Here is a 24596-nt window from a genome sequence, read left to right as displayed (position 1 = left end):
AAGCCCCCACCAACCCCTTCCCCCTCTCAAGGCCCTTAACCCCCTCCACCAAGAAAAAGAAAAAAAGAAATTATTAGTGTGTCGAAAAAGACCAAAAGTCTACAATACAAAATAGTTAAATCTAATCAATATCTACTAAACTAATATAGAGCCTAAACAAAAAACTATGGTCCTCATGTCGTTATATCATTTCGTCATACACGAGGGTTCAACCCCTTTTTTTTGGCCAATAAAGTATAATCTTAGTATTTTTCTAAGAAAATCCTTAATAAATAAATAATAAATTAAAAAAATAATAATAAATTAAAAAAAATTATATTTTAGGAGTACAATTAATTTGTATTGACCAATCCTTAATCAGAGATCTCGATTGTCTAAGTCGACAACTTTATTTCAATACTAGATTTTTTAGCACAAATTTTAATATAATCGGGCTTTAATATAGGTACGAGATCTGATAAAAAAATAAAATTTAATTTGTGTTCTAATTCTTAATTAAAACATATTAATTATTACATGCTTCTTTCTTTGTTACACCTTTTCTCTTTGGGGGTTTCTTCCATTTTATCCCACAGAATCTGAACATCAAGAATTATAATACTCTCTCTGTTTTGGTTCATGGCTGCTTGATTGAACTCTTTTTTTCATCTCTGTAAATCTCTATTTCCTTTATCTGATAGAAACCCAAAAACATTTGATTTCACTCTTTCTCTTGACTTTTCCTAATTTGACGATTAATTTAAAGGTGAGTTTTTTTCTATTTATTTTTCATTGTCTTGAGATTATTTCATGTGGGTATCTCTTGATTATGATCTATTTGATGTTTGACGTCTTCTGTCCTTTTTTGGTATTTTTTTCTCATGGTTTGATATGGGTTGTTGAAAGATTTGGTTATGTTTATGGGGTTTTATATGTTGAAATTTAGTGGCTATTGGTGAAAAGTTGTAATCTTTAGCATCTTAACTAAGAAGTTATTTCACAGAAGTGGCCAACTTTTTGTGTCTTTTTCAGCTTGGATATACTTATAATAAATTGTTATATGGATTTGATACTTGAGAGTGGAGGAGCACTGGACTAAAGTAGTTTGTGATCAGTCCTGATGGGAGGAACTTTTATGATCTATAGTATGATAGAGATGTTTTTTTTTGTAAAGGAATGTAATTTTTGACTGCTGAGTTGCTACGAAGTATTTGTAAATGATTTGCCATTGTTTTTGATAGATACATAGCTATAATTTAGTTGAAAGGAATAATAAAGGATATCATACTCATTTATTTTTCAACTGCTTTCTTCTTTAGCAATTTTTTGGCATGGACTTATAGTTTCTTTTGAAAAGTGGACAATTCTTCTCCTTACTTATCAAAATGAAAAAAAAAGAAAAAGAGTTGTTATTCTCCTTGTTAGGATGTGGATGTTGGGAAACTTGAAATGTGTTATGTAGTGAGGACCAATTCACACGGTTTGGGTTGTTATGTCAGTTGGTTTTTGGTGTAGAGCGCACTAACACATAATCTGCACCAAAATGCAGGCGTTCTTTAGTTTTTGTTATTGAAATCACATCCTCTGAGTTTAGTTTTTGCTTTTCATTGTAGAAGAGAGAAGATGGAGAATATTGAAGATTCAGGTAGTCCTAGTTGGGGTGCATCCTTTTTTCAAACAACGGAAGATGTTGCAAGAGCTGTTGCTGCTGCTGCAGCTGCTGTTAGGTCGCCACGACCTTCTGTGGTATATTCATCTAAAGATGATAATGGTAGTCAGCTTCAGAAATTGCAGCGTCAAGTAACTAGATTAATGAAGGGCTTCTCCAGTCCCCCTGAAGTTAAAAGTGGAGCGTACAATCCGGAAATATTAACTAGCCAAAAGCGTCAGTGGGCTAGGTTTCAGTTGCAATCCCTGGTATGCTATATGACTAACCCTGGAGCTTTCTGCTGTATGCTAAAATGCAGCAAATTAAATTATCAATTTGAAGTCCCCCTCGAGATCTAATTCTGGTTTTAATAGCAGTTGCTTCAAATACTACATCGTTTCTATGTTTTTTCTCAATTAATTACTTGTTCAGCTTGAAAATTTGATGATGGTGAATGATAGACATTAAACTCCTGGTTTTGATGGTTAAATATACTTCTCAATTTATTCTATAAGGGCAGAGTTCTTTTGGTTTTTAGATAATTATACTCTGTAAGCTTGTAGGATCATAGAGTTTGGAAAGAGCCATCAAGGCTATTTGAGAGCATGGTGGTGGTTGGACTCCATCCTAACTGCGATATTCAAGCACTTCAAAGGCTTTATTTTTCAAAAAAGCTAGATGGTCCAGGGAGATTTAGAAGCGCACTTGGTGGTCAAAGTCAATCACGCGTGGAACCTAATTTTGAGCCTCAGGTGTTGTTTATTGTAGGGTTTAATTTGCACGGAGTTAGAATTGTATAATTTTATGGACTATAAGGTGTTGTTACTTCTTTGGGTTTCAGGTCTTATTTGTTTACCCTCCAGAGAAACCACTGCCACTGAAATACAAGGATCTTCTCTCATTTTGCTTTCCAGCAGGAGTAGAGGTTGGATTATCCCTATCAACCCCCTTTTCCCTTTATTGACATGTAATGTCTAGATATCGAGGAGATACATTTTGAAGTATTTCAAGCTTCAGATGTGATCCACTTGGTGAACTTCTGTAAATAGTTAATGTTGAAAGCAACAAACTTATTGTTTGAAGCATTCAAAATATTATAGGTGATCCTTCTCAAAAAATAAATAAATTTATAGGTGATGGATCATGCATCTCGCAATTTTTACATTTACCTGTTCCTACCTTAGGTGAGAAAAAGAAACATAGACAAAAGGACTAGTTGATTTAAGATACAGCAACTTAGTGTGGCATTCTCCTTTCTTATCAAAGGAAAACAAAGATACAATTAATTATAGCTTGAACGTGGAATGTGTTTTAGGCCAGGCTAAACAAATACTGTCTCTCCTATTGCATCTCTACCTCTTTTATTCACCGTGCTTGCAGTGCATCTTTTCTGATGGTTCAAAAACGGTGCATCTGGCTACAGGTTCATGCTGTTGAGAGAACTCCATCAATGAGTGAGTTGAACGAAATACTTCTGGGTCAGGTAGTGATGCTTCCTTTCTATAATGGCCTCCGAATTGATAATTGCAATCAAATTCCGTTAAGGAAAAGCCAAACTGTAGAGAAGCTTACTTCCAATAAGAAGCTGATTAAAATACACACTCAACCAAAAAGAAGTGGCTTAATATATTATTTGACTACTAGATTTTCATAGAGGACAAGAAGGCTTTATGCAGGTGCAAGGATATTTTTCCAGAAACTCTTTTTAAGCATATATGCGTCTTTGCAGTGGCTATTCTGAACTAGAAGCTATATCTTCTCGGTTCCATTAATTGGCCATATTTCTGTGTGTTATGTTCTTGGATCAGATTTAGGCTTCTTCTAGACACAAGGATGTGAAAATTAATGAAGACGTACTTTCTTATCTGCTATTTGGTGTATTTTCAACTATCAGTAACTTTATCTATGATACCCTGGACGATCCCCCTCCCTCCCTTTTCTTTTTTGGCCTATGGAATCAAGTAACTGTCCGGCCTCCCCAAAAAAAAAAACCTTAGATGAACATATAACTCCAATGGTTTCCTGAGCTAGAGTAGTGTATTGCCTGTTTAAAAAGTTCTCTTTCCATACCAAGAGAATAACATTAAAGAAATTACTTTTCTGTCCCGTTGTTTATTCTCCATTAGAAATACAATTATATATTTGTAAGTCTTTTGTCATCAATCTGATAATTATCAACCAACTTCAGTGTTTTGATGTGTAAATTTGTTTTTGTGGTGCAACACAATGTCTACGATATTCAGATATACGTTTTAATATGCTGCTACTTTTCCAGGAACACCTTAAACAAAATGATCTGTCCTTTGTGTTCCGGCTTCAGGTATCCCATTTGACATTCTGCTTTCATGTATGCGATATCTGCCCTGCATTACAACATCATATGACCCTTCAAATCTCTGACCAGTCAGTTTCTAATTGGTTTTCTTTTGTTATTGAGCATAACATTAATTTGCACTCGGAACAATTTTAAATTTCATTTCTATCTACAACAACGTTATTAAATTATACAACTTTTTGATTGTTTTGATTTTAGGAGTTCCTTTTTATTATTAAATAGGTTCATGTAATCTGTAGGCATATGCAATGAGAATATGCAACGTACTTGAAAATACGTAAAAAGTGCCTTACCCTATCAGTTGTAGCCTATATATTTATCACCAATATTAAGTGACTCTTTTTTTGATCGATAACGTCAGTCGTCAAGTAACTTACTAAAAGGAAACAACAGTAAGAAATAGCTGTCAACTTCTATGTCTACTCTGTGCATAGATGTGCCAGCTTTGGTTTTATTAACAAGTCTTTTTCTGCCCTTCTTCTCATCCGAATGTAAAAGATAGGAACAATAAGATGAAGGAGTTGGCGCTGACCAGTTGGAGTATGTATTTTGACTTAAGTTTCTTGATATAGGTTGCTGATAATTCAACTCTATACGGTTGCTGTATTTTAGTTGAGGAAATGGTTCAGAAACCCTCTGGATTGCTTTCCATGATTTCAGATGGACAACAGACCAGCTTGGGTATTAGCCGCCAAATTTTGACAACACGCCGCTGTTATTGCATTCTTTCCAGACTTCCATTTTTTGATCTTCACTTTGGTGTATTACATAGGTTCGTTTCTCTTCTGGTCGAATTTTCTATGTTGTCCAGATCATTTTTTGTTGTTAAAACTTGATGGGCCTAATTTAGGGAATCTTGCTGAATAATAGCTTCCTAATGTTCAATTAACTGGATGCCTTTCTTGTGTGGTTACATTGAGAGACCTATTTTATTGATAGTATTGTTCTGAAAGAGAGTCCCGACCCCCATTTTTCCCTTGCAATATAGGCAAGATCAATGTCTCTATTAAGTGGGATAGCTACTGAATTTATTGATACCTTGCAAGGTTTGTCTTGCGTATATGATGGACTTGCTATCAGCTTTCTAAAAGAAATTGTGAACTTCATGTCCTTTTCATTTCTTGTGAATATTATTAGAGGTTGCCAGCATGTACAAAGATGATCAACGAGCCTAGGAAGAGTAAGGTGACCTTCTAGCAGAATGAAATGTTGGCTAATTTTTCAGCTTAAATTCATCTGGGAATCAGGCTTTGCTGTATCAAACATTTGAGCAACATCTTAAATAGTTCAATAGTATGTTGTTTGGCTACTTAGATACAACATCTTACAGAAATGCAGGGCAAGGCTGCATACAATAGGCCTTTCTTGTCGGCCCTACTCGGCCCACACATAGTGTAGCTTAGTGCACCGGGCTGTCCTTTATACTTAGATACTTCAAGGAGTCAGAAGCATGAAAAAGTTAGTCGATTTCAGCTCTTTGGACATTGTCTTGAGAACTTAATAAAATAAAACTCTTGAGGAAGTCTATTAGGAAGTATGCTTAGGTGCTTGTACATTTAACATTTGCTTGTAATAATATCATGAGCAAGAAGAAGCATTATACCAGCTTCCGGTGCTTGCTATTCCTAGTCTATACTCTATATATGTGCAGAACAGATAAATGTATGGTTTCACTTTGGAAGATTCTTCACAAGTCATTTTTGTTATTTCTCTGTTGCTAGTGCTTAGTGCCTACTGCATACTGAGACACTGTTTGTTATTTTTCCTTTTTCTAGCATTTTCACTGAAGAAAGGTTGGAGCGGTTAACAAAGCAAGTTGGTGAACTTGATTTTGATTCACTTGTGATTGATGACGAGGAAGAAAATTTGGAAGATAATGCTCCCAGCATATTGGAAGAAACAGCTAAGTACGTCCTGAATGGCACTGTAGAAAGCCCTCAACCAAGCACTGCTGATTCTGTAATTAGTGGAACCGTGGGTGACAAGTCTCAGCTGGAGTTTAGAGTTGCAGAAGGGGATGTACTCCCAAAGAAGGATGGAGGTGATGACAAAGCTTGTATGGTTGACAATGATATAGATTTTGCTAATAAAGAATTTATATCTGGAAGGCAAGTGTCTGAAGCTTTTGATAATTCCACTGATGATAACAAACAACTGGTAGAAAAGGGTGTACCAAATGCTGTTTTGCCACTTCTAAGATATCATCAGTGCGAAAGTTCTGAATCTTCCTCTAGGTATATTACTTCCTATTTGACTTTTAGTACATTTTTCGTTCCAATATGTCTCATAAACTTGTGACCCTTATGCTCTGCGCTATATCTGTTTGTGTTCAAATTATTGAGAGAACATCTTACTGGAAGTTGGTATCTTTTATCGGCAAATCCCATCTCTATGAAGTGCTTTTATTTTTGGATACAGCTTCCAGGATTCTCCTAGTGAAGATAGACATTTTCGAAGTGATTTTGATGAAACCGAAACTGAGGAAGCATCTTTTTCTGGTCAAGATGATTCAAGCCAGCATAGTGATATAGTTGAATGGGCAAAGGTTTTATTTGGCACTTATACAGTTAAAATTTTCAAGTTATGTCTTGTCATTAGTGTGTTATCTAAGTCTTCTCTGACCTCTTCGTTCTCCTTCACCTTCCAGGCCAATAATCGTGGATCTTTGCAGATACTATGTGAATATTACCAGCTAAAATGTCCTTCAAGGGGCTCAACAATTAAGTTCCATCCCCTGGATCACCTTCATCCATTAGAATATTATAGACCTGATGAAGCACTTTTACACGTTGCTGGATCAACAATTGACTTAAAATCATGCCGTACAAGTTTGGAATTAGCAGAGGTACATTCTCTCTTTTTTTTTTGCGATTCCTGGATTTATATATTCATTATTGAAGAGTGAAGTAGAGGGGGTGGGCTGAGAGATGCCATGTTTCATGTTTGAGAAATGGTTTATCTAACTAGCTACGCCTTCCAATAGTTGGTTTCCTATGCATTATCAGCTTATGTTAATTTGGTTTCCACAATACAGGCTCACAATGCACTCATGGTGGAAGAGGAAGCAACTGCATTGTCAGTTTGGGCTGTTGCATGCTTATGTGGCTCGCTGCGGCTTGAGCATGTGCGTGGTGATACTGGGCATCTATACAGCCTAAATATAACTGTTCAATTTGACTTACTAATTTTCTACTTGACTATAATAAGTGACAAGTGTTCCGAGACAAGTGTAAAGCTTTTTGACCTTTGTCAGAAATGATGGCCTCTGTCACCAAATGTTTATAGAGAAGTGCAATGCCAGATCGGTTAATGTCATCCTCATAAACTTGTCATTGAATAGGGACTTTCTGATTATAGAGAAAAATGTGGGCATTGATTTCATACTTGTAGACAGGAACATGTATGCTATGCTCTAATCTTTGACTTAATATAATGGGTTTAAAGTGGAAAACCAGTACAGAATTCTGGCTTGTAGCACAAACACAAATTTACCAGAATATTATTGAGATAGTGCTCAGCATGTTGAAAGGTTAAATTGACTATTTTTTTTATGGCATGATAGATTTCTTTTTTCTGTTCTTTAAATTAATCATTTGTATTAAGATTGTCCTATAAACCTCTTGCAGATGACTCCACGTTACTGTATTGATTGCTTAAAATGGATAAAGAAGGTTAAGCGAAAACATATTTCTGACTAACAGAACAGGGGATGAGTTTATTTTTTTGATTGCGCTGAGTATTGGAATAATCAATTCATTCAGCCTCATATATCTAGTTGTATACTTGAGTCCATTTAATTTCTCAATGTTTTCTATGAACTCTCCACAGCCCACTTGTGGATTTCAGTAGGTTTTTGTTGTTGTGGTTCTTGTTGTTGCAATGTTGTCTTTTATTGGTAAACACACTTGACCAGTGGGCTAGGAAGCACTGGTTTTAACATGCTTGTCAAATTCTTTTGACACTATCCTACTCGCATTTTATAGGTGCTGACACTGTTTGCGGGAGCTTTACTGGAGAAGCAGATTGTAGTAGTTTGTTCAAATTTGGTAAGTATCAGTTTGCGGCATCTTTTCTGCTATATAGAACTAAAGATTTAGTTAGGTTTGTCATCATAGGAGTGCTGTCTTGATTTCACATACTAAATGCTTTCTTGATTAGTCTGTTCTTCCTAGGCAGCATATTTATTGTTGCAAAGATTGGTTTTATCTTCCCCATACATGTTATATGTGAGGTGAAGACTTCTTTCAGATCCAAATGCCCTTAGTATTCACATGATTTTTAAAGCTGGTATCTTTGAAAGCCCTAAAAATTTGATTCAGAATCTAATTTTTAGTTAATTGCAGGGAATATTGTCTGCGTGCATTTTGTCTATTATCCCTTTGATTCGTCCTTATCAGTGGCAAAGCTTGTTGATGCCGGTAACTTTCAGTTGACAATGAATGTTTTCCTGGTAATAGATCTATTGGATTTCTGATTCTTCTGACTTTCTTGACGTGTAAATTGTCAGCTTTTGCCTAATGACATGCTGGATTTTCTGGATGCACCTGTTCCCTATATAGTGAGTATATCCATTTCTTAGAATTTTCTGTCTTTCATAATTGGCTCCCAAAGAAATGTATAAGCAAAAAGGTTCTTAGAAGTTAGACGAGGCTATTCATGAAACAATTGGAGTACTTGAATGAGGGGTTTGTTTCATTTAGACTGAAAGTTGATGAGTTTGTAGATGCTCTTGTCGTCAGTGATGAATGTTTTCTTGACTTCTTGTTATATCATGTGCGATGATACCATTTTGCCAGCTTTTTCTTAGATATCTTGCATTATTGGGAAATCATTCAGTATGTTTTTATCCTGTATTTTGCTGATCTCATTTGTGCAATAATTTATTGGCTCCTGCATATTCACAAAATGTATCTCTCTTTCCTGGGATTTTGTGTTGCAAATTAATCAAATTGTTTGTCCTGTTTGAGTGCTTTCTATGATGATGTGGTGTATTATTTTTAATGAATAATTGTTAGGTCACAAGGGGCCATTTCGAGTGATTTAACTTGTATTTTGCTCTTCCTTTTTCTTCTTACCTTTGAGTAGGTAGGTGTGAAGAATAAGACCTCTGAGGTTCAGTCAAAGTTAACAAATGCCATCCTTGTAGATGCAAACAAGAACCAGGTTTGTGAGCGGGTTATTTCTATTGCATGAGCTTAAAGTAACCGTTTGCACGACTCCCCAGCAGACTGTCTTCTTAGTTTTTGTTTATCAGAACTTCATTACTGAGTACTACATAGATGATGCGAATTTTGCTGTTGCTTGTTTTGAAGTTTCCTAAGAGGGGTATTTTTTCATGCGTCTTACATTAAAAATTAGGTGAAGTCACCAACTTTACCACAACTTCCACAGCAAAAGGAGTTATACTCTTGCTTAAGTCCTTACCATGCAAAACTGGTGGGAGAAAGTTATCTGGCAAGGAAGAGGCCTGTTTATGAGTGCACAGTTATTCAGGTATTGTCGATTGTCTCATTGATCCCCTTCCATTCCTTCATTTGTCCTTGTCACAGGGGCAACCCTGATCTATTTTTGACTCATCTAACGTAATTGGTTGCATCCAACTAAGTTGACAGATCTACTTGTGTTCCTGGAAATAACATAGATGAAGCATTTCTAGTTTGACTTTTGATTATAATCCTTGAGTTTGTTAGAGTCTAGTTAATAGTATCATCAAGAAGCAAAAGAAAAAAGAAGATATAGTAGGAAAAATCAATCTCACAACAAAAGAAGAAGGACAAATCAATCTAATTATGCCTGCACTTGGAATTAGATAAGTAGATTAAGTTAAAGGCTGTGAGGTCTAATCCGTCCTTTTTAGGAGCCTCACGAACTATAACTCAACCTTAGTATGTTCTCCTCTTCTTTTCTTGGTTTGATGATGGTATGTTTTAGGCCAGCTTGCACGCATCTCAACTATTACACTGGGTACCTAATATCTCTCTGCCTACCAAAGCTTAGGCAGCTGGGAAGAAATCATGTAGTGTTTTTCGCTTCCGGGGATTTGAACTTGAGACCTTGTGGTTCTCCTTCCACTTTATTGACCACTAAGGCCCCAGATCATTGGGTGCAAGTATGTTGTCCTCTCCTTGTTACAAGGATTCTCAATTTTCCTTTCCTTCTGAGTGTTTGATCACTTACTGTTCTAAGCTCTATCCCTTTGCAAATGCTCATATTCTTTCCTTCTGACTGGATAATCACTTATTTGACCATTTTAACTCTTATCCCTTCTGGAGATGCTCATTTTGTCTTCATAGCTTATTGTTTCTCCTTTTGACCCATCATCTAAAAAATGATTAACCAGGATGGATGAAGTGTCAATTCGGTTCCTCTTATGGGGTAAAAAACAACCATATTTTGGGTGAGCTTTTGTTTATCCGTGTGCTTGTAGAAGGTGGGTGTCCTGCATGGGTAGACGGAGTATGAATTGTTATCAGAAACAGCCTAGTTGTTGTGAAACTGTTTGCGGAGTATGTAATTCCAATGAAGTCATAGCTCCACCAGTGGACCATCTTGTTAATTGAATTCTGAATTGGTAGAGATGATTAGATTGGTTAAATGTTGAGACATTGTACGTTTCGTTTATAATTGCATACCTGAATACTTGTTCTTTTGTAGGAAGCTATTTAAAATGTAAACTGAGGGTGTATAGAGTAGCTATTGGATTTTTTAAAAATATTTTACTGGTGCTTTCTTTGTTTCCTTCAGCTTCCCTACAGAGCATTTACTTTGTGCCTCTTATGTATATATAATCTTTTGGTTGAGTTCAAAAAACAGATGACCTATTTGGGATGCTTGACAACTTCAGGTGGTGTTTTTTGTGCATATTCTTTTTGAGATCTTGCAAATGAAATTTCAAAAATGTTTTTTGAGTTTTTTTTTTTAAAAAAACAGTTTCCCAACAAAGTGTTTTCAGGGTATTTTTCAAAGAAAAAGTTCTTTTTCCATTTGCAGAAAACTAATAAATGATAAAAAAGAATGTGACTATCCAAGCACGTCTCTCGTTACACTTCTTTGTAGTTCTCTTGCGACTCTGGTATCACAGATTTTTCATATAACTATCTTTATTATTTTGATCACTGGCTCTTCTTCCTTAGAATGCTAATTCACCATATCTGTACAGTATGTTGTATTACTAACTATCCAGTCAGTCTTTTGTTACTATTTAACCATGACATTATGTTTAGGTTGAAGCTGCAAAGTCTTTCCTGGGAGTGTTGCGGTCGTACCTGGATTCGCTTTGCTCGAACCTTCGTTCACACACAATTACTAATGTCCAATCAAATGATGATAAGGTTTGTAGCTTCTCCTTGGAGCATTTAATTTGGCTGACTACTTGTGTGAAATAGCCTTACAGTACATGCATCACTTTCGAAAGGTATTTGCTACTTAAATTATTCAGAATGTTGTATACTCTTTGGCATAACCTGTTCCAAATGGGGAATCATTGAAATTGGTAGGCTTAACCTGCTGCGAACTGTATGTACCGGTTTATCCAATACAGAAGTTTGAAACAGTATTTGATATTTGAGCAAATTGTACACTTTTAAGACCTGAACTTGAAGAAAAAGCAATTTACTAGCAAATATCCATTTGTGTTTCCACCCAACGAGTAGTAGATGATGATGATAGTAGATTATTTGGAGCTGTTGGTGATATCTGTAACTTTTAGAAACTTCTTATGTTTGGAAAATGAATTCACAATTCATATGCAGTAAGGCTTGTTCCTGTTGAAGTTCAAGCTCCTATCTTCCGAATTTATCACTCTGAATGCTTCAAATGTACTGATAGCTGGCACTATTTCAGAATTATTTTTTCTCAGTTTCTTTATGTGCACAAGTGGTATACATGAATATCAATATATGAGGAAATCCTTTGCTGAATCTGTCTTCATATACATGAAAACTTACACCAGAGTGTGTTACATAGTTTCAGATTGTTAAAGGTAATTTATCTGATTACATCACTCTTTTTCTGCTCTTCCTGGTGATGGATATAAGCGTCATTTTTTTATGAAGTTTTGCATTATTGAAATCTGAGTCTTCATTCATTTTGAGCTCTTACACGTTACTTGCTTAGATGTAATACTAGTTTTAGTTCTTTTTCTTTTTCCTGTAACTATATCTACATTTTGACAAACATCATCATCAGCTTATATGAAGAAATCCTTGTGTTTCATTCTTACACTGATTGGTAAAGAGACTCTCTTAACTCAGAATTCTTTATTCTGTCCTTTGGTTATTAGGTATCTCTGCTCTTGAAGGAAAGCTTTATCGAGTCTTTCCCTAGTCGAGATCGGCCCTTTATGAAGGTGTGTGCACACACTTTTTTCAGTTATCTAAAAGCCGAATAGCTTCACTATACTGCACCCTGCTAATGTCATTACTGTGCTTTGCAAAATGATCTGTGAGCGTTTGCTTGCAAATCTGAATCTGCACGTACAGAAGCTATGCACGCATTTTGTATCGTTATTTAGGGCATCAATTGATGTGATGCAAGTCCATTTTAGATTATATGTTATGTGTTAGAATGTTATCCTTCATTTTATGGTAAAGCCATCACTTTGGTTTTCCTCGTGCAAACACGAAGAACATGCTAATCTGTTACTTGTTGCTCTTGGTGAAACAGCTTTTCCTGGACACACAGCTCTTCTCTGTACATACAGATTTTGTACTCTCTTTCTTCCAGAAGGAATAGAGTTGCCATGCAACGAACCAGTTCAGATGTAATAGTGGAACGCAAGTTCCTGTATTTGTAGCTTATAGTTTATTGCTCAAAGTCTAATGTAAGGGTAATTTATGTATTCACAATTCATAGAAAATATCACTTGGTACTGGTTTCCTTTTCCCTTCTCCGAAAAACCTTTTCTCGAGTGTTCAACTTAAGCATGGCAAGTAGCTAATGCAATGGAGAACATAAAGAAAATGTAGGATAGAATCAGACTTTTGTACAGCAACTGAACTCAAGCTAAAATATATACACTGTTCTGAGTTCCATTGTTGTATTTTTTTTTGAAAAAAATTTGCATGTTACCACAGCTATATCCAAACGCCTACTAAGTTTACCACATGTCCTGTACTCATCCAAACATTTGAATAGAAAGTATAATATAGGGTTTTCAAGCATAGTGTCATAAATATAGGATGGTGATATGGCTGTTGATAACAGGAAAAAAAAGGAGTCAATTCTTAGTGACATCAATTTGTCAGAGTAGTGGTAAAGCTGTTAGATATATGCCTTTTGAAGTCCATGTGAAATATTGGATGTTTTTATGTTTTTTCTTGCATACTGTTTTGCCAACTAAGACTACTTGTGCTTTCACCTTCATTATGAGCATCAAAATACGACTCTCTTTTGCATGTGAGTGTGTTTGTCAGTCTTTGGGGTCATGTAAAATGTTAGGACTTAACCTCTCTAAGTAAAGTGCAATTTGGAGCGTACTACATGAAGTCTAGCTTGTCAGTGTGCCGGAGCATACCGATTTTTGTTGAGTGGTTCAAAATTTGAGAAACTAGATATATATACTAGTTCAAAGATGTAATTTTGATGGTTATAGTTGCTATGAATACTATTTCATTGTTTAGATATATTTTATCTGAAAAACATAAAATATGTAAGTTTTTTTTTTTTTTGGTTCAATTGAAGTTGGTTGTAGGGGACATTAAAATTATGGTGCATTTGCATTTACTAAACCCAAAATGACACAACAACTCAGCGTGTATGCATGTTGGAAGTGTACTAAACACTTTGTAACCCCCCCCCCCCCCCCCAGAGAAACTTAAACAAAGACAAAATTTAGGCTATTCGAATTCTCCACTGTTTTTCAACACTCTAAAACTACAGTTATAAGTATGTGTTTGTACAAAATTCAAGTTGAAATTGAATAAACAAGGAAGAAGGGCAACAAAAAAATCTTTTACTTTCGTTTATTAGGGTAAGTTTGAACCTCAATATTCGATGACATCATTTACTTATGCCATTATGAAGCTTAGCAAAGTATCGTAAAATGCATATATATCGTATGAAAAGTGAATATAAAGTTTATTTGAAAAGTATATATATATATATATAAAACTTGGAATATTGACTTTAGTAAAATTTCCTAAACTTTTAAATTAAAAATATCATCTGATCACCTCAAAATTCGATGTCGTTCATTCATACAAGTCAAAACTCGTATACATAAGTTACATAAATGATCAAAATAAAGAAACACCCAAAAAAATTCAAGACAACTATGAAGGTCATTACAAGAATTTTCTGTCTTGATCATTTGACAAATCATATATATCTAAGTCGACGAATTAAATAGAGTCATTTAAACAACTTGGAGGCAACTCCTTGCCGGTAGCTTTCCCTTTGGCGTGAGCGCAAAATGCAGTGGCATGTGCATGATGCCCATAGTAGACTAAGTTGATATCATTAAGGATGATATTTTCGCAAGGAAATAATGCACTGCAATCCAAAATAACTGCTCTCCCAGAACTTGAACTTCCCCTTATGTTATTGAATGTCACGTCCTTGATTTGTACTGAACTTGGCTAAATGACAAAAAAAAAACATGTCACTTTTGTAAAAAAAAGAGTAAATTATATAAATTGAGACAGAGATGCTAAGACTTAGATATTAAATTTAATGATTAAAAGAGTGGAAATGCAAGTACCTTTTTGCTGCAATGACGTGTTGGGCAATAATTTTGGTCAATAATTATAGGATTTTGAACCCTTTTCATGATAATATCTTCATAATTTATATTGGTAACATTACCAACAATTGATGATGCCCAAGTCTTAATTCTCAACCCATTTTGAGTACCTATAAGAGTGCAATTTTTGACATATATATCCTTAGCCACTTCATTTGGTGAATTCCCTAAACTACCAATGCTTATTCCATGGCCAGGACCACAAGTGACTCCTGAAATGTTGATATTATTGCTTCCCGCGATCATAGCAATACAATCATCTCCGGTCCCAATATGAGAATCCAATACATGAATGTTGGTAGAATGGCTAATGTGAATTCCATCAGTGTTAGGGCTATTGGGTGGTGCACTTATGTTAACATGACTAAATGTCATGTTGCCGCAACCAAAGACCTTGAAATGGATGTTCTTGCTATTCATCGAGTGTAGCTCACTCACAATCGTGTTATTGACAAAATCAAATCCAAGCGTCTGGTTCAAATGTCAGAGTTTAATTGTTTCAACTTTATATTATAATCACAAAAATAAATAATTATAAAATAACATTACCGTTGATGAACATTGATGCTTTCCCCAACTAAATGATCCTTGTCCATCTAACGTTCCACCTCCTTCAATCTTTAAGTTATTGATATATTGAAAAGAAATCCAAGAAGAATCGCAAAAGAATTTTGGACTTGTTGGAGCTTTAATAATTCCTTTGATTTGGAAGGTTAAAGTCGATTTTTCGCACGGGCCACTAAATGTTACAACATTTACCATGTATACACCTAAAGGTATCAACAATTTAGCTTCTCCGTTCCATTTGCATGCATCCGCCCAAGCGTTCAAAAATGCCTTCGATAATATATAAACAAACAAATAAATAAAAGTAGACTTAAGGGGTGTTTGAACTAAGTTAAAAGTCAAAAGTCATAAATTCAAAAAATTTTAATATTTGACTTTTGACTTTTCTTTTTTGTACTTTTTCAATTATTAAAAAAGTACAAATTTATTCTTGTAGTTAATGTTTTCTTATACGTTACTCAAATTATAATAAAGTAAAATTGACCAAAAGAAATAATTTCTCGATGAATATCAAATCAACAAGAGGGACAAGTAAAAAAAGAAACGGAATGAGTTTTTGCGTGAACTTATACGTAGACTTATTTATACAATAATAAAATAATAATTAACGATATTGTAAAATTAAAAAAAAGTAAAATGATAATTCTGACCTTACTATTATCTGTCACTCCATCTGCTTTAGCACCATATGAAAGGACATTAAAGACCTTTTCCTCAGCATTAGTGCACACAAGAACAAGGCCAAATATAAAAGCTATTTCTAAACATGATTTTGAAGCCATTACTTTTTGTTTTTGTTTTGCTTACTTACTTGTGTTTATATACACCTTCAATTTTCCTCAAACTTAACAAGTAATCTTGAATTTATTAATTATTACTAGTAATAAAAGAAATCCTGAATTTAGTTTTACCCAAGAGATCTCTTATTTTTAATTTATTAATAAAAAAGGAAAGTAAATAAATATTTTGACTGAACATTAAAGTAATTTTAATATAATTTTCACCTAGGCTTTTTAGATCAATTAATATTAATTTTACCAGAATTCAACGTTATTGTGAATAAGATAATTTCTACTTACTAGTAGATAATATAAATTTTACTGATGTGTTTTTTTGGGGAATTAACTTAAATTTTTATTAATCATCAGTGCAAATCATTACAAACTCAGAACATATCAAACTTGATAACTTCTTTAAAATAAAATGAGACAAGGCACAGGTACTATAAGCAAAATTCCAGTTACACACATTATTTAAAGTAAGGTTCTATTAGCTCTTGATTTTTTTTTTTTTTTTTGTAATTTTATACACCTTTTGTTTTATGTGGCACATTCTGTGACTCCGCGCAATTGAGGCGCGTGAGAGATATTTAAATGTCACGTAAGCCAAAAAAGTGCACAAAATTACAAAAAAAAAATGAGTTTAGAAAAATAACAAGACCTTAATTTAACTAAAGTGAATCACTAAAATTTTAATTTTAATTTAAAGTAGTACTCGTACATTTTCCAAATAAAATCCCAAAGCCACAAAATTTTAGATTTATCACACCTATAGAGAGCTCATATACTTGAACAATATTATATTTTTTTCTAACTCTAGTACATAAAGTAGTTTTCAGTTGAAACAAAATTTCAAATCACACCTCCTAAACATTAACAAGTCATCATTAAAACTTACATGGGTTATTACCATCTTTTGGCATCTTGAATGGTAATTGAAATTTGGATCTTTCAGTAAAGTGTTGTACAAGCGGAGAAAAGACGTTTAAAGCAAAAAGAAAACACTTTGCATATATTAAATTAACATTATTGGTTTTGGACCTATACACATAAGGTGAATGGTTTGATCTTAATTTAGAATTAGCAGTATGCAACGTTATCATATTAGGTAGTGAATAATCGAGTTCTGTGTCAAAAAGACAAGAAAATTAGTTAAAAACTTCAGAAGGACAATAAAATCGAATAGAGAATCAAAACATTTCGATGGTCTAATAGACGCTGATAGTCGTGTGCCTTGTAAGGCGCACAAAACATCGCACCTTTCATATTTTTCTCCTAATTTACACGACACTTGGTAGACCGTAAATGTTACCATTTTAGTTCTCAACTCAATTTTGTTTTCCTTTGAAATTTTTTTGCAAATATTCTTGCCTTTTTAACTGCACTCGTGAATAATCTCTCTTAATTTTTCTATGTGCATTGATTCTTTCTCGAGAGATGTGAACTTCAAAGTGGGCAATTTCTTTCATTTTGAATAGTACTCCCTTCATTCAAAATTAATTGAATTTTTGAGGTGTTTCATATTTTTTTAAAAATAAATTAAGATATAAATTAAATATATATTTTTATTTTTATCCTTATTAATTATTGTTTAATTTATTAAAGTCATCACATTAAAAATCCAAATAAAAAGTAAAATTAGAAGAATATTTTAAAAATAATTTTAAAGATTGAACAATTAAATTAATTTAAAAATAAAAAAATACCTAAAAAATTTAATTAATATGAAATAAAGGAAATAATTTTTTTCTAAATTAAAAGTTGGTCATTTATACCTTTTCCAACGATGATGGATGTATGTCTGACAGTCGTGAGAAAATATTATTCAATAGAATTTTCAATATTATTATTGTCATTTTTATTTTTGAAGAAGGGAATTGAAAAATATCTTTTTGAATTGATTGATACTGGTATACTATTCTTTTCTAAAAATTGAATACTCCTTCTATTTCATAATAACTTAATTTTTAAGTTATTTTTTATTTTTCAACTTAATTTAATTATTCAATTTTCAAGACTATTTTTAGAGTGTTTTTTCAATTTATCCTTTATTAGTTAGTATCAAAATTAGTGATTTGATTAAAATTTAGTTATTTTAATAATAAATTTGACAATAATCAATAAGGATAAAAATGAAAAACTAGGTTCAATTTATATCTTTACCTACTTTTCTTTAAGTGTGTGAAATACCTCAAAATTAACTTAATATGAAACGGAGGGCTAAATATTTTTGTAAGTGCTTGATTTATAATTGAGAAAAGACATTAAGTTACAGTTAAAGTTGTCTCAAATTTTCAAAAGACACTTTAACTTTGTAACCTTCCTATTATCCCATTAAACAATTTTGAACAGATATTATTATATCATTTTTCGTCCACCTGATATAGAGTGATGTGTACTCTATCAAAGAGAGTGACCAATCTAAAATAACTAATGTAGTTTATTTTTGCAAGTATTTTATTATAAAATATTTTTTTTTATTATTTAACTTTTTTTCCTTTTCTCTTTCATTCTTTTGTTTCTTTAAAAATTAATTGTTATATCTATTGAGCCTTTTCACTTTCAATGTCATCATTTTTACCACAATTTCACCTTCATTGTTTACTACTATTAGTTTTTACACTCTTTAATTTTTAAACTTTATCTAAATATTTTCTTATATTTAGAACAATTTGAAACTGTTAGTGAAAATCTTACAAGATAACAAAAATTAAGATTACAATTGAAAATAAATCTCTTCAGGCTGAGGCGCGGATATCTTGCTCTCTTTTAGGAGACTCAAGCCCACTACAACAAATGTTTTCACCGGTCCAGCAGTAGTCCTATTTGGCTTGTCCCTCCAGGATACAACAACCTTCACAAAGTATAACTCAACAACTCTGGACAAGAATTGTGTCCAAAGCTCCACAAACAAAAACACCTCCTTAAACTAATAAGAACTCTTTTTTTTGTTTAACTCTTTCACTCTATATTTTTCTAGTGTATTATGTGTATCCAAACCAAATGAAGACCACCACTATTTATACTAGAAGAAGTTTTTCTAGCAATGAATAAGTAGATAATGGTGTAGTAAATAGTGAAGATAAATGGCATTAGACGTTACATAGATTACACATTATAATAGAGAAATTAAGAGTGAAATATAATGTGGGCAACAAATGCCCCTCAACGTACAAATGAAGAGTTGCACAACGGCAATAACAAAACGTTCACAAAATGAAGAATGACAATTAAACCAAAGTAACATTTGATATGTCATCACTAGTCTCACAAAAATTTATTCACCATAATGTGAATTTAGGCAGAAATGAAACCACCAAATTGTAAAACAACACTTTATAATATTATAATAATAATAATAATAATATTAAAATGCCCTTAATAATCAACAATCCCCCACTCATTTTAATGTTAATTAAGAGAGTTTATCAACTAAAGGAATACTACTATGCATAATGAAAAGTGTGCTCTGCATTGAACCTCCACTTAGTGAAACAGTTACTTCTACTCAAGAGTCGTAGTTGTCTCAAACTTGAACTATGAATAATCAAGGTGTTGACATGAGCTTTAAAGCCAACACATTATGTTCATGTGTTATCCCGATTTCATGAGTGCATTTGAAAATAAGCTCAATTCTTATAGGAAGCGATTTATTTCCACAGATTACATAGGTGAAATTTGTCGAGAGTGCTCCTGTAAGCTTAACACTCCACCCATACGGGCTAAAAATATTCATTAAGATTTTTATAAACTCAACCTTCACAAACTACAGTAAACTATGCACTCACAATGCACTCACATCATAAGGAGGGAATAAAAGATAGTACATTTTTCACAACAAGTCATCATATAATTAGCTTTCCCTTTGAACCTGGTTATAGGATCTCTAATTTCTAGGTTGGTTTTCATCATATATGACTCAAGGATTTGTAGGCTTCAATCTCATCCCCTTTGATGTGCTTCAAATCTTTTCTCTTGTTAAGACTTTGTAAGAGGATCTGCAAGATTTTCACAAGATTTAATATAATCAATATTAATGGTACCATTTGTCAAATACGATCTTATATTAATGTGTTTCCTCTTTATAGGTCTGAATTCATCGTTGTAATAACGGTTTTGAACTCTACCAATAGGAGCGGTGCTATCACAATGAACTAAAATAGGAGGAATTGATTTTTCAAAATAAGAAACTTGAAACAATAAATCTCTTAACCAATTCGCTCCTCACTAGCTGAAGCTAAAACAACTAGTTCAGCCTCCATAGTAGAGTTAACAGTTATAATTTATTTTTCTGATATCCAACAAACAACATCATCATCTAAAGTAAAGACAATACTAGTGGTAGAACAGGAATCACCTTATAAAGGTTTCCAATCTGCATCACAAAAGTCTTCAACTACAACATGATAATTTTTTATAGAAAAAAACACAAGTTTTTGTTTCAATTAAATATCTCATAACTCTTGTTACAACATGTCAGTGTTCATTACCTGGCTTGTTTGTAAACTTGCCAAGTACTCGTACTGCATATGCAATATCAGGCCTAGTGCAATCAGTCACATATCTCAACTTCCGATTATACTAGCATACTATTTTGATTTATTACATTATTTTTACTTTAAACATGAAGTAAGTGAGCACTTGAATCAAAAGGAGTAGCAACATGCTTGTAATCATGAAAGTTATATTTTTTCAAAATTTTCTCAACATAATGTGACTGGTCAAGGAAAATTCCCTCACATGTTCTTGTTATTTTTATTCCAAGAATAAAATTTGCTCACCAAGATCTTTCATATCAAAATGGCTTCTAAGAACATTTTTAGCTTCATCAATAACATTCATGTTAGAGCCAAAGATCAACAAATCATCAACATATAGGCAAATAATCACATGTGAATTATTTCAAAACTTATAATATTTGCACTTATCATACTCATTTGTTTTAAAATCATTTTCAATCATGCAAGAATCAAATTTTTTATACCATTGTTTTGGTACTCGTTTCAAGCCATATAGGAATTTAATAAGTTTACACACTTTTTTTTCTTGGCTTGCTTCAACAAAAGACTCGGGTTATTCTTGTGGATGTAATTCTTGTTACAGGAGAAGAAGTCAAAAAAATTCCACGCCTTCTAGTTGTTTAAAACTTTTTACAATTAGCCTTGCCTTATATTTATCAATAGATCCTTCTGGTTATGACTTTTTTCGTAAGACTCATTTGCAAACAATTATTTTACAACCCGATGGTAAATCAACTAGTTTCATATTTTATTAGAACTTAGTGATTCCATTTCACCATTTACAACCTCTTTCAAAAAAATAGAATCATGTGAAGATAATTCTTCTTTCAAAATGAGAGGATCATATCCAACATTAAACACATCAAAATCGGGACCAAAATCTTTTTCTACTCTAACTCTTTTACTTCTTCTTAACTCAAAATCATTAACTTCTTTATTTTCCAAAGTAGAAGTAGAAGAACTAGGTAGTGACAAAATGTTTTGTTCAATCCTCTGACCCCCAATATTTTTAGAATCAAAAGGAAATTTATTTTCATGAAAAATATCATCACCTGGTTCTATCATAATATTATCTTACAAATTAAAAAATCTATAGGTTGTATTATTTGAAGCATAACCAAGAAAAATACAAATAGTAACTTTCTTACCCAACTTTGTAATCTTGGGATCCATTAACCTCACAAAGGCTAGACAACCCCAAACTTGGCTCGTAACCTTTCCACAATTCAAAAGGTGTCAATTTAGAATTTTTATGAGGCACGCGATTTAACACTTTACAAGCAGTTAAAATAGTTTCACCCCAAAAATTTAAAGGTAATGCGACTCAATAAGCATGACATTAGTCAGTTCAACCAAATTTCTATTTTTTCCTTTCCGCTTCTCAATTAGATGAAGGAGAGTAAGGAGGAGGAGTTTCATGAATTATTCTCAATGGATATAATAAAAGAATTGAACTCACTTGATTCATATTCACGACCTCTATCACTTCTGATTCTTTTTATTTTTCTTCCAAACTGATTTTGAAACTCATGGAGATGAGTTTTAAATTCTCAAAAGCATCACTTTTATTTTTTTATCAAGTAAACATATGTAAACTGATTCTTTTGCTTTTTTATTGCTCGTGATCAACGACACTAGCCTACAGTCTGAGTGTCTACGAATTGAAGCTTGTTTAATTATCCAACCAAGGGTTGGGGTCGTGTCCCATGGGAGTGATAGTGAAAATAGTATCTAGTTAGAATTTCGTTCTAAATAGTGATAACTTAAGATATTTTCGAATATAAAACAAAGTAAATTCAATTTGTGACACCAAATGTCAAATATCAAGATTTGTTTTTCACAAGTAGTAGAATGCAATAAAATAAATGAGAAACAAGTATGGGAGAGAGTTCTTAGGGCGTTATCTCTATATGTGAAGATAAAAGTGTTGGGTATGTATTTTCAGTAGCTAATTTCACAAGTCAATGATGGCTAAGCTAAGCTTTAGGTGAAAGCAAGTTCCCTGTCAGACAACTTACCCCATATTAAATTGGTTCCTCTCGGACACCGACTCTTCTAAACTATTCAGCCAATGTCTTATCCACACACACTCTTTTGACGGGATTGCTTGGATATGGGACTAGGACTCACCCTCTCGGGCTGAACCTCATGTTGACCCACTCCTTAGGAGATCATTCTAGTGATCTTAGTTTCATGATCTCTTTCTCTTGAGCAAGACAAAAATACATTGGTGACTTTGTATTTGAAACTACAAACTCATTATATTAAAACCACAATCACTAGTTGAAATTACAATTAAAATGCAATCCAAGCTACAAACAATCAAGAACCAACAAATTAATCAATCCATAACTGTTAACTGACACCCCAAGAATTAGAATTTTTAGCCTCACATCAAGTAATAATCAAATATACTTAAAATGATAAAGGAATAAGTAAGTATAATATTTTAAACCTTAAAAGTAGCAAAGTAAGGTAAATGGAGAAGATCCACTTCAAAAATAGAAAGAAGAACTTCTTTCTTCAAGCTTCCACACAAACCCTCTCCAGACTTGAGAGAAAACTTTAGAATAAAATATCAAGTGTAATTGTTTCACTCTCTAATTTTCTATATCTAAATGATAAAAAAGTTTAGTATTTATAGACTATAGAATTGTGTTGGCGAATCTTTTCGGCGCAGTTAGTCGTGATTCAGCGAATCACTCTTCATTCAGTTCATCTCCACTTGCACGTTTCCTTCCTTGTATATGTGTTCTGGATCAATTGGGTGGAAATATTCTACTTTGCAAACTGATTGGTGAAGCGCTTACTGCTCCTTTTCGTCGCCTTTTGATCCACTTTCTTCAGGGTTCACTTGCTGTAACAGAAGGTAGAACTTCACTTTACGGTGGATCGCCAAGTGTGCTTGGCGATGCGTACCTTTGCATCTTCAATTCTTTTTCTCTATTTTGCTTCCCTTTTATTGCCTAAGTGTTCATGCTCCTTCCAAATCCTCAAATACCTGAAACTTAGGCATTTTAATCAAATATCGAGATAAAATAAACAATTGAAAACACTATTTGCATTAAAATAAGGCCCTAGATGAGTCCTATTTGAGTATTTATCATAAACTTAGAAAAATCATCAATGAAAGTGCTGAAATATCTATTACCTCCACGAGGAAAAATTCCACCAAGTTCGCAAATAGCATTATGAACTAATTAACAAGTCAATTTTTCTTTCAACTTGAAAATGACATCTTTTTAGTGATTTTGGCTTTACTACAAGCCTCACACTTTTTAAAATTATTTTTAACCATTGGAATTAATCCTTAAAAACTCATGATTCCAACATAACGAGTATGTCAAAATTTGGTAGAAGAAAACATATAAACAGAAGTAGAAACTTTATTCATTTCAACATTCAATTTGAACATCTCATCACATGCGTACCCCTTCCACACAAAAATACCCTTCTTCAATATTACATTTGATCAAATATAATATTATGTTTAAAGCCTGCTTTATTAAGAAGAAAACTAGACATCAATTTTTTCCTCATCAAAGGAGTATAAAGTACATCTTTTTAAAATTAATACCCTTCTAGAGGTAAAACACAATTCGACATCTCCCTTTCTAAGCACTTGAGTAGTGTGAGCATCACCAAGTATGATGGTTTTGGGCTCCTCAAAATGAGTATATTTTTTAGACCAATCTTTGTCATAAAAGACATGATGGTTTGCACCAGAAGCAGCCCACCATCTATCAACATTCTCAACCATGTTTATGTTGATTATCACCACTGCAAAAGGTTCTCTGATAACGTTTGCCTGAGGGTTAGGATCACATTTTCAAAATCTGCAAAATCAAGCAATATGTCCACTCTTGCCACAAACAAAGTATGATCACTTTTCTTGAACTTTTTAATTTTGTGCCTGGTTATTTTCATCATTATTTTTCTTTGGAGGTCCATATTATTTTTCTTGATTTTTTTCTTCTTAGGCTTTAAAAAATTATTTTTGTGAGTTTCAGGAGTAGCATTTTTCGAA

At 33.2% G+C, this 24596-nt stretch overlaps 2 protein-coding genes across 5 annotated transcripts; one reads left to right on the top strand and one right to left on the bottom strand.

Moving 5' to 3' along the window:
- Positions 1-487: 487 nt before the first annotated feature.
- On the top strand, positions 488-12992 carry LOC101255216 (uncharacterized). Of its 4 annotated transcripts, none has more exons than XM_010325707.4 (19): positions 488-745; positions 1593-1896; positions 2191-2379; positions 2469-2552; positions 3051-3110; positions 3903-3947; positions 4535-4734; positions 5738-6196; positions 6381-6507; positions 6610-6807; positions 6997-7086; positions 7946-8008; positions 8306-8380; positions 8470-8520; positions 9048-9125; positions 9321-9455; positions 11186-11293; positions 12244-12309; positions 12627-12992. In XM_010325707.4, exons 2-19 carry the CDS (start codon positions 1603-1605, stop codon positions 12693-12695), a joined length of 2391 nt encoding a protein of 796 aa, XP_010324009.1. In that variant the 5' UTR covers positions 488-745; positions 1593-1602; the 3' UTR covers positions 12696-12992. The 4 variants fall into 4 exon arrangements, with proteins under 4 accessions (XP_010324009.1, XP_010324010.1, XP_069143052.1 ...); XM_010325708.4 differs by having other exon boundaries at positions 503-745; positions 1596-1896; XM_069286951.1 differs by having other exon boundaries at positions 503-745; positions 2184-2379.
- A 1135-nt stretch (positions 12993-14127) lies between these two features.
- LOC101244096 (exopolygalacturonase-like) lies at positions 14128-15984 on the bottom strand. Its single transcript, XM_069286687.1, has 3 exons — positions 15253-15984; positions 14662-15174; positions 14128-14539 (listed from the first exon to the last, which is right to left on the bottom strand). Exons 1-3 carry the CDS (start codon positions 15463-15465, stop codon positions 14303-14305), a joined length of 963 nt encoding a protein of 320 aa, XP_069142788.1. The 5' UTR covers positions 15466-15984; the 3' UTR covers positions 14128-14302.
- Between the last annotated feature and the right edge of the window lie 8612 nt (positions 15985-24596).

Source organism: Solanum lycopersicum, chromosome 7 (genome assembly GCF_036512215.1).
Source record: "Solanum lycopersicum chromosome 7, SLM_r2.1".
Lineage (NCBI taxonomy): Eukaryota > Viridiplantae > Streptophyta > Magnoliopsida > Solanales > Solanaceae > Solanum > Solanum lycopersicum.
Note: the sequence above shows the minus strand (reverse complement) of the source record. Positions and strands in the feature narration are given on the sequence as shown.

Excerpts from the sequence above, each read along its gene's own strand:
- LOC101255216 (XM_010325707.4), top strand. The coding sequence starts at position 1,603 with ATGGAGAATATTGAAGATTCAGGTAGTCCTAGTTGGGGTGCATCCTTT. Across the intron at positions 7,087-7,945 it reads GCTCGCTGCGGCTTGAGCAT|GTGCTGACACTGTTTGCGGG; the intron begins GTGCGTGGTGAT and ends CGCATTTTATAG. Across the intron at positions 9,456-11,185 it reads ATGAGTGCACAGTTATTCAG|GTTGAAGCTGCAAAGTCTTT; the intron begins GTATTGTCGATT and ends CATTATGTTTAG.
- LOC101244096 (XM_069286687.1), bottom strand. The coding sequence starts at position 15,465 with ATGGTAAATGTTGTAACATTTAGTGGCCCGTGCGAAAAATCGACTTTA. Across the intron at positions 15,175-15,252 it reads AGCATCAATGTTCATCAACG|ACGCTTGGATTTGATTTTGT; the intron begins GTAATGTTATTT and ends CATTTGAACCAG. Across the intron at positions 14,540-14,661 it reads CACGTCATTGCAGCAAAAAG|CCAAGTTCAGTACAAATCAA; the intron begins GTACTTGCATTT and ends TTTGTCATTTAG.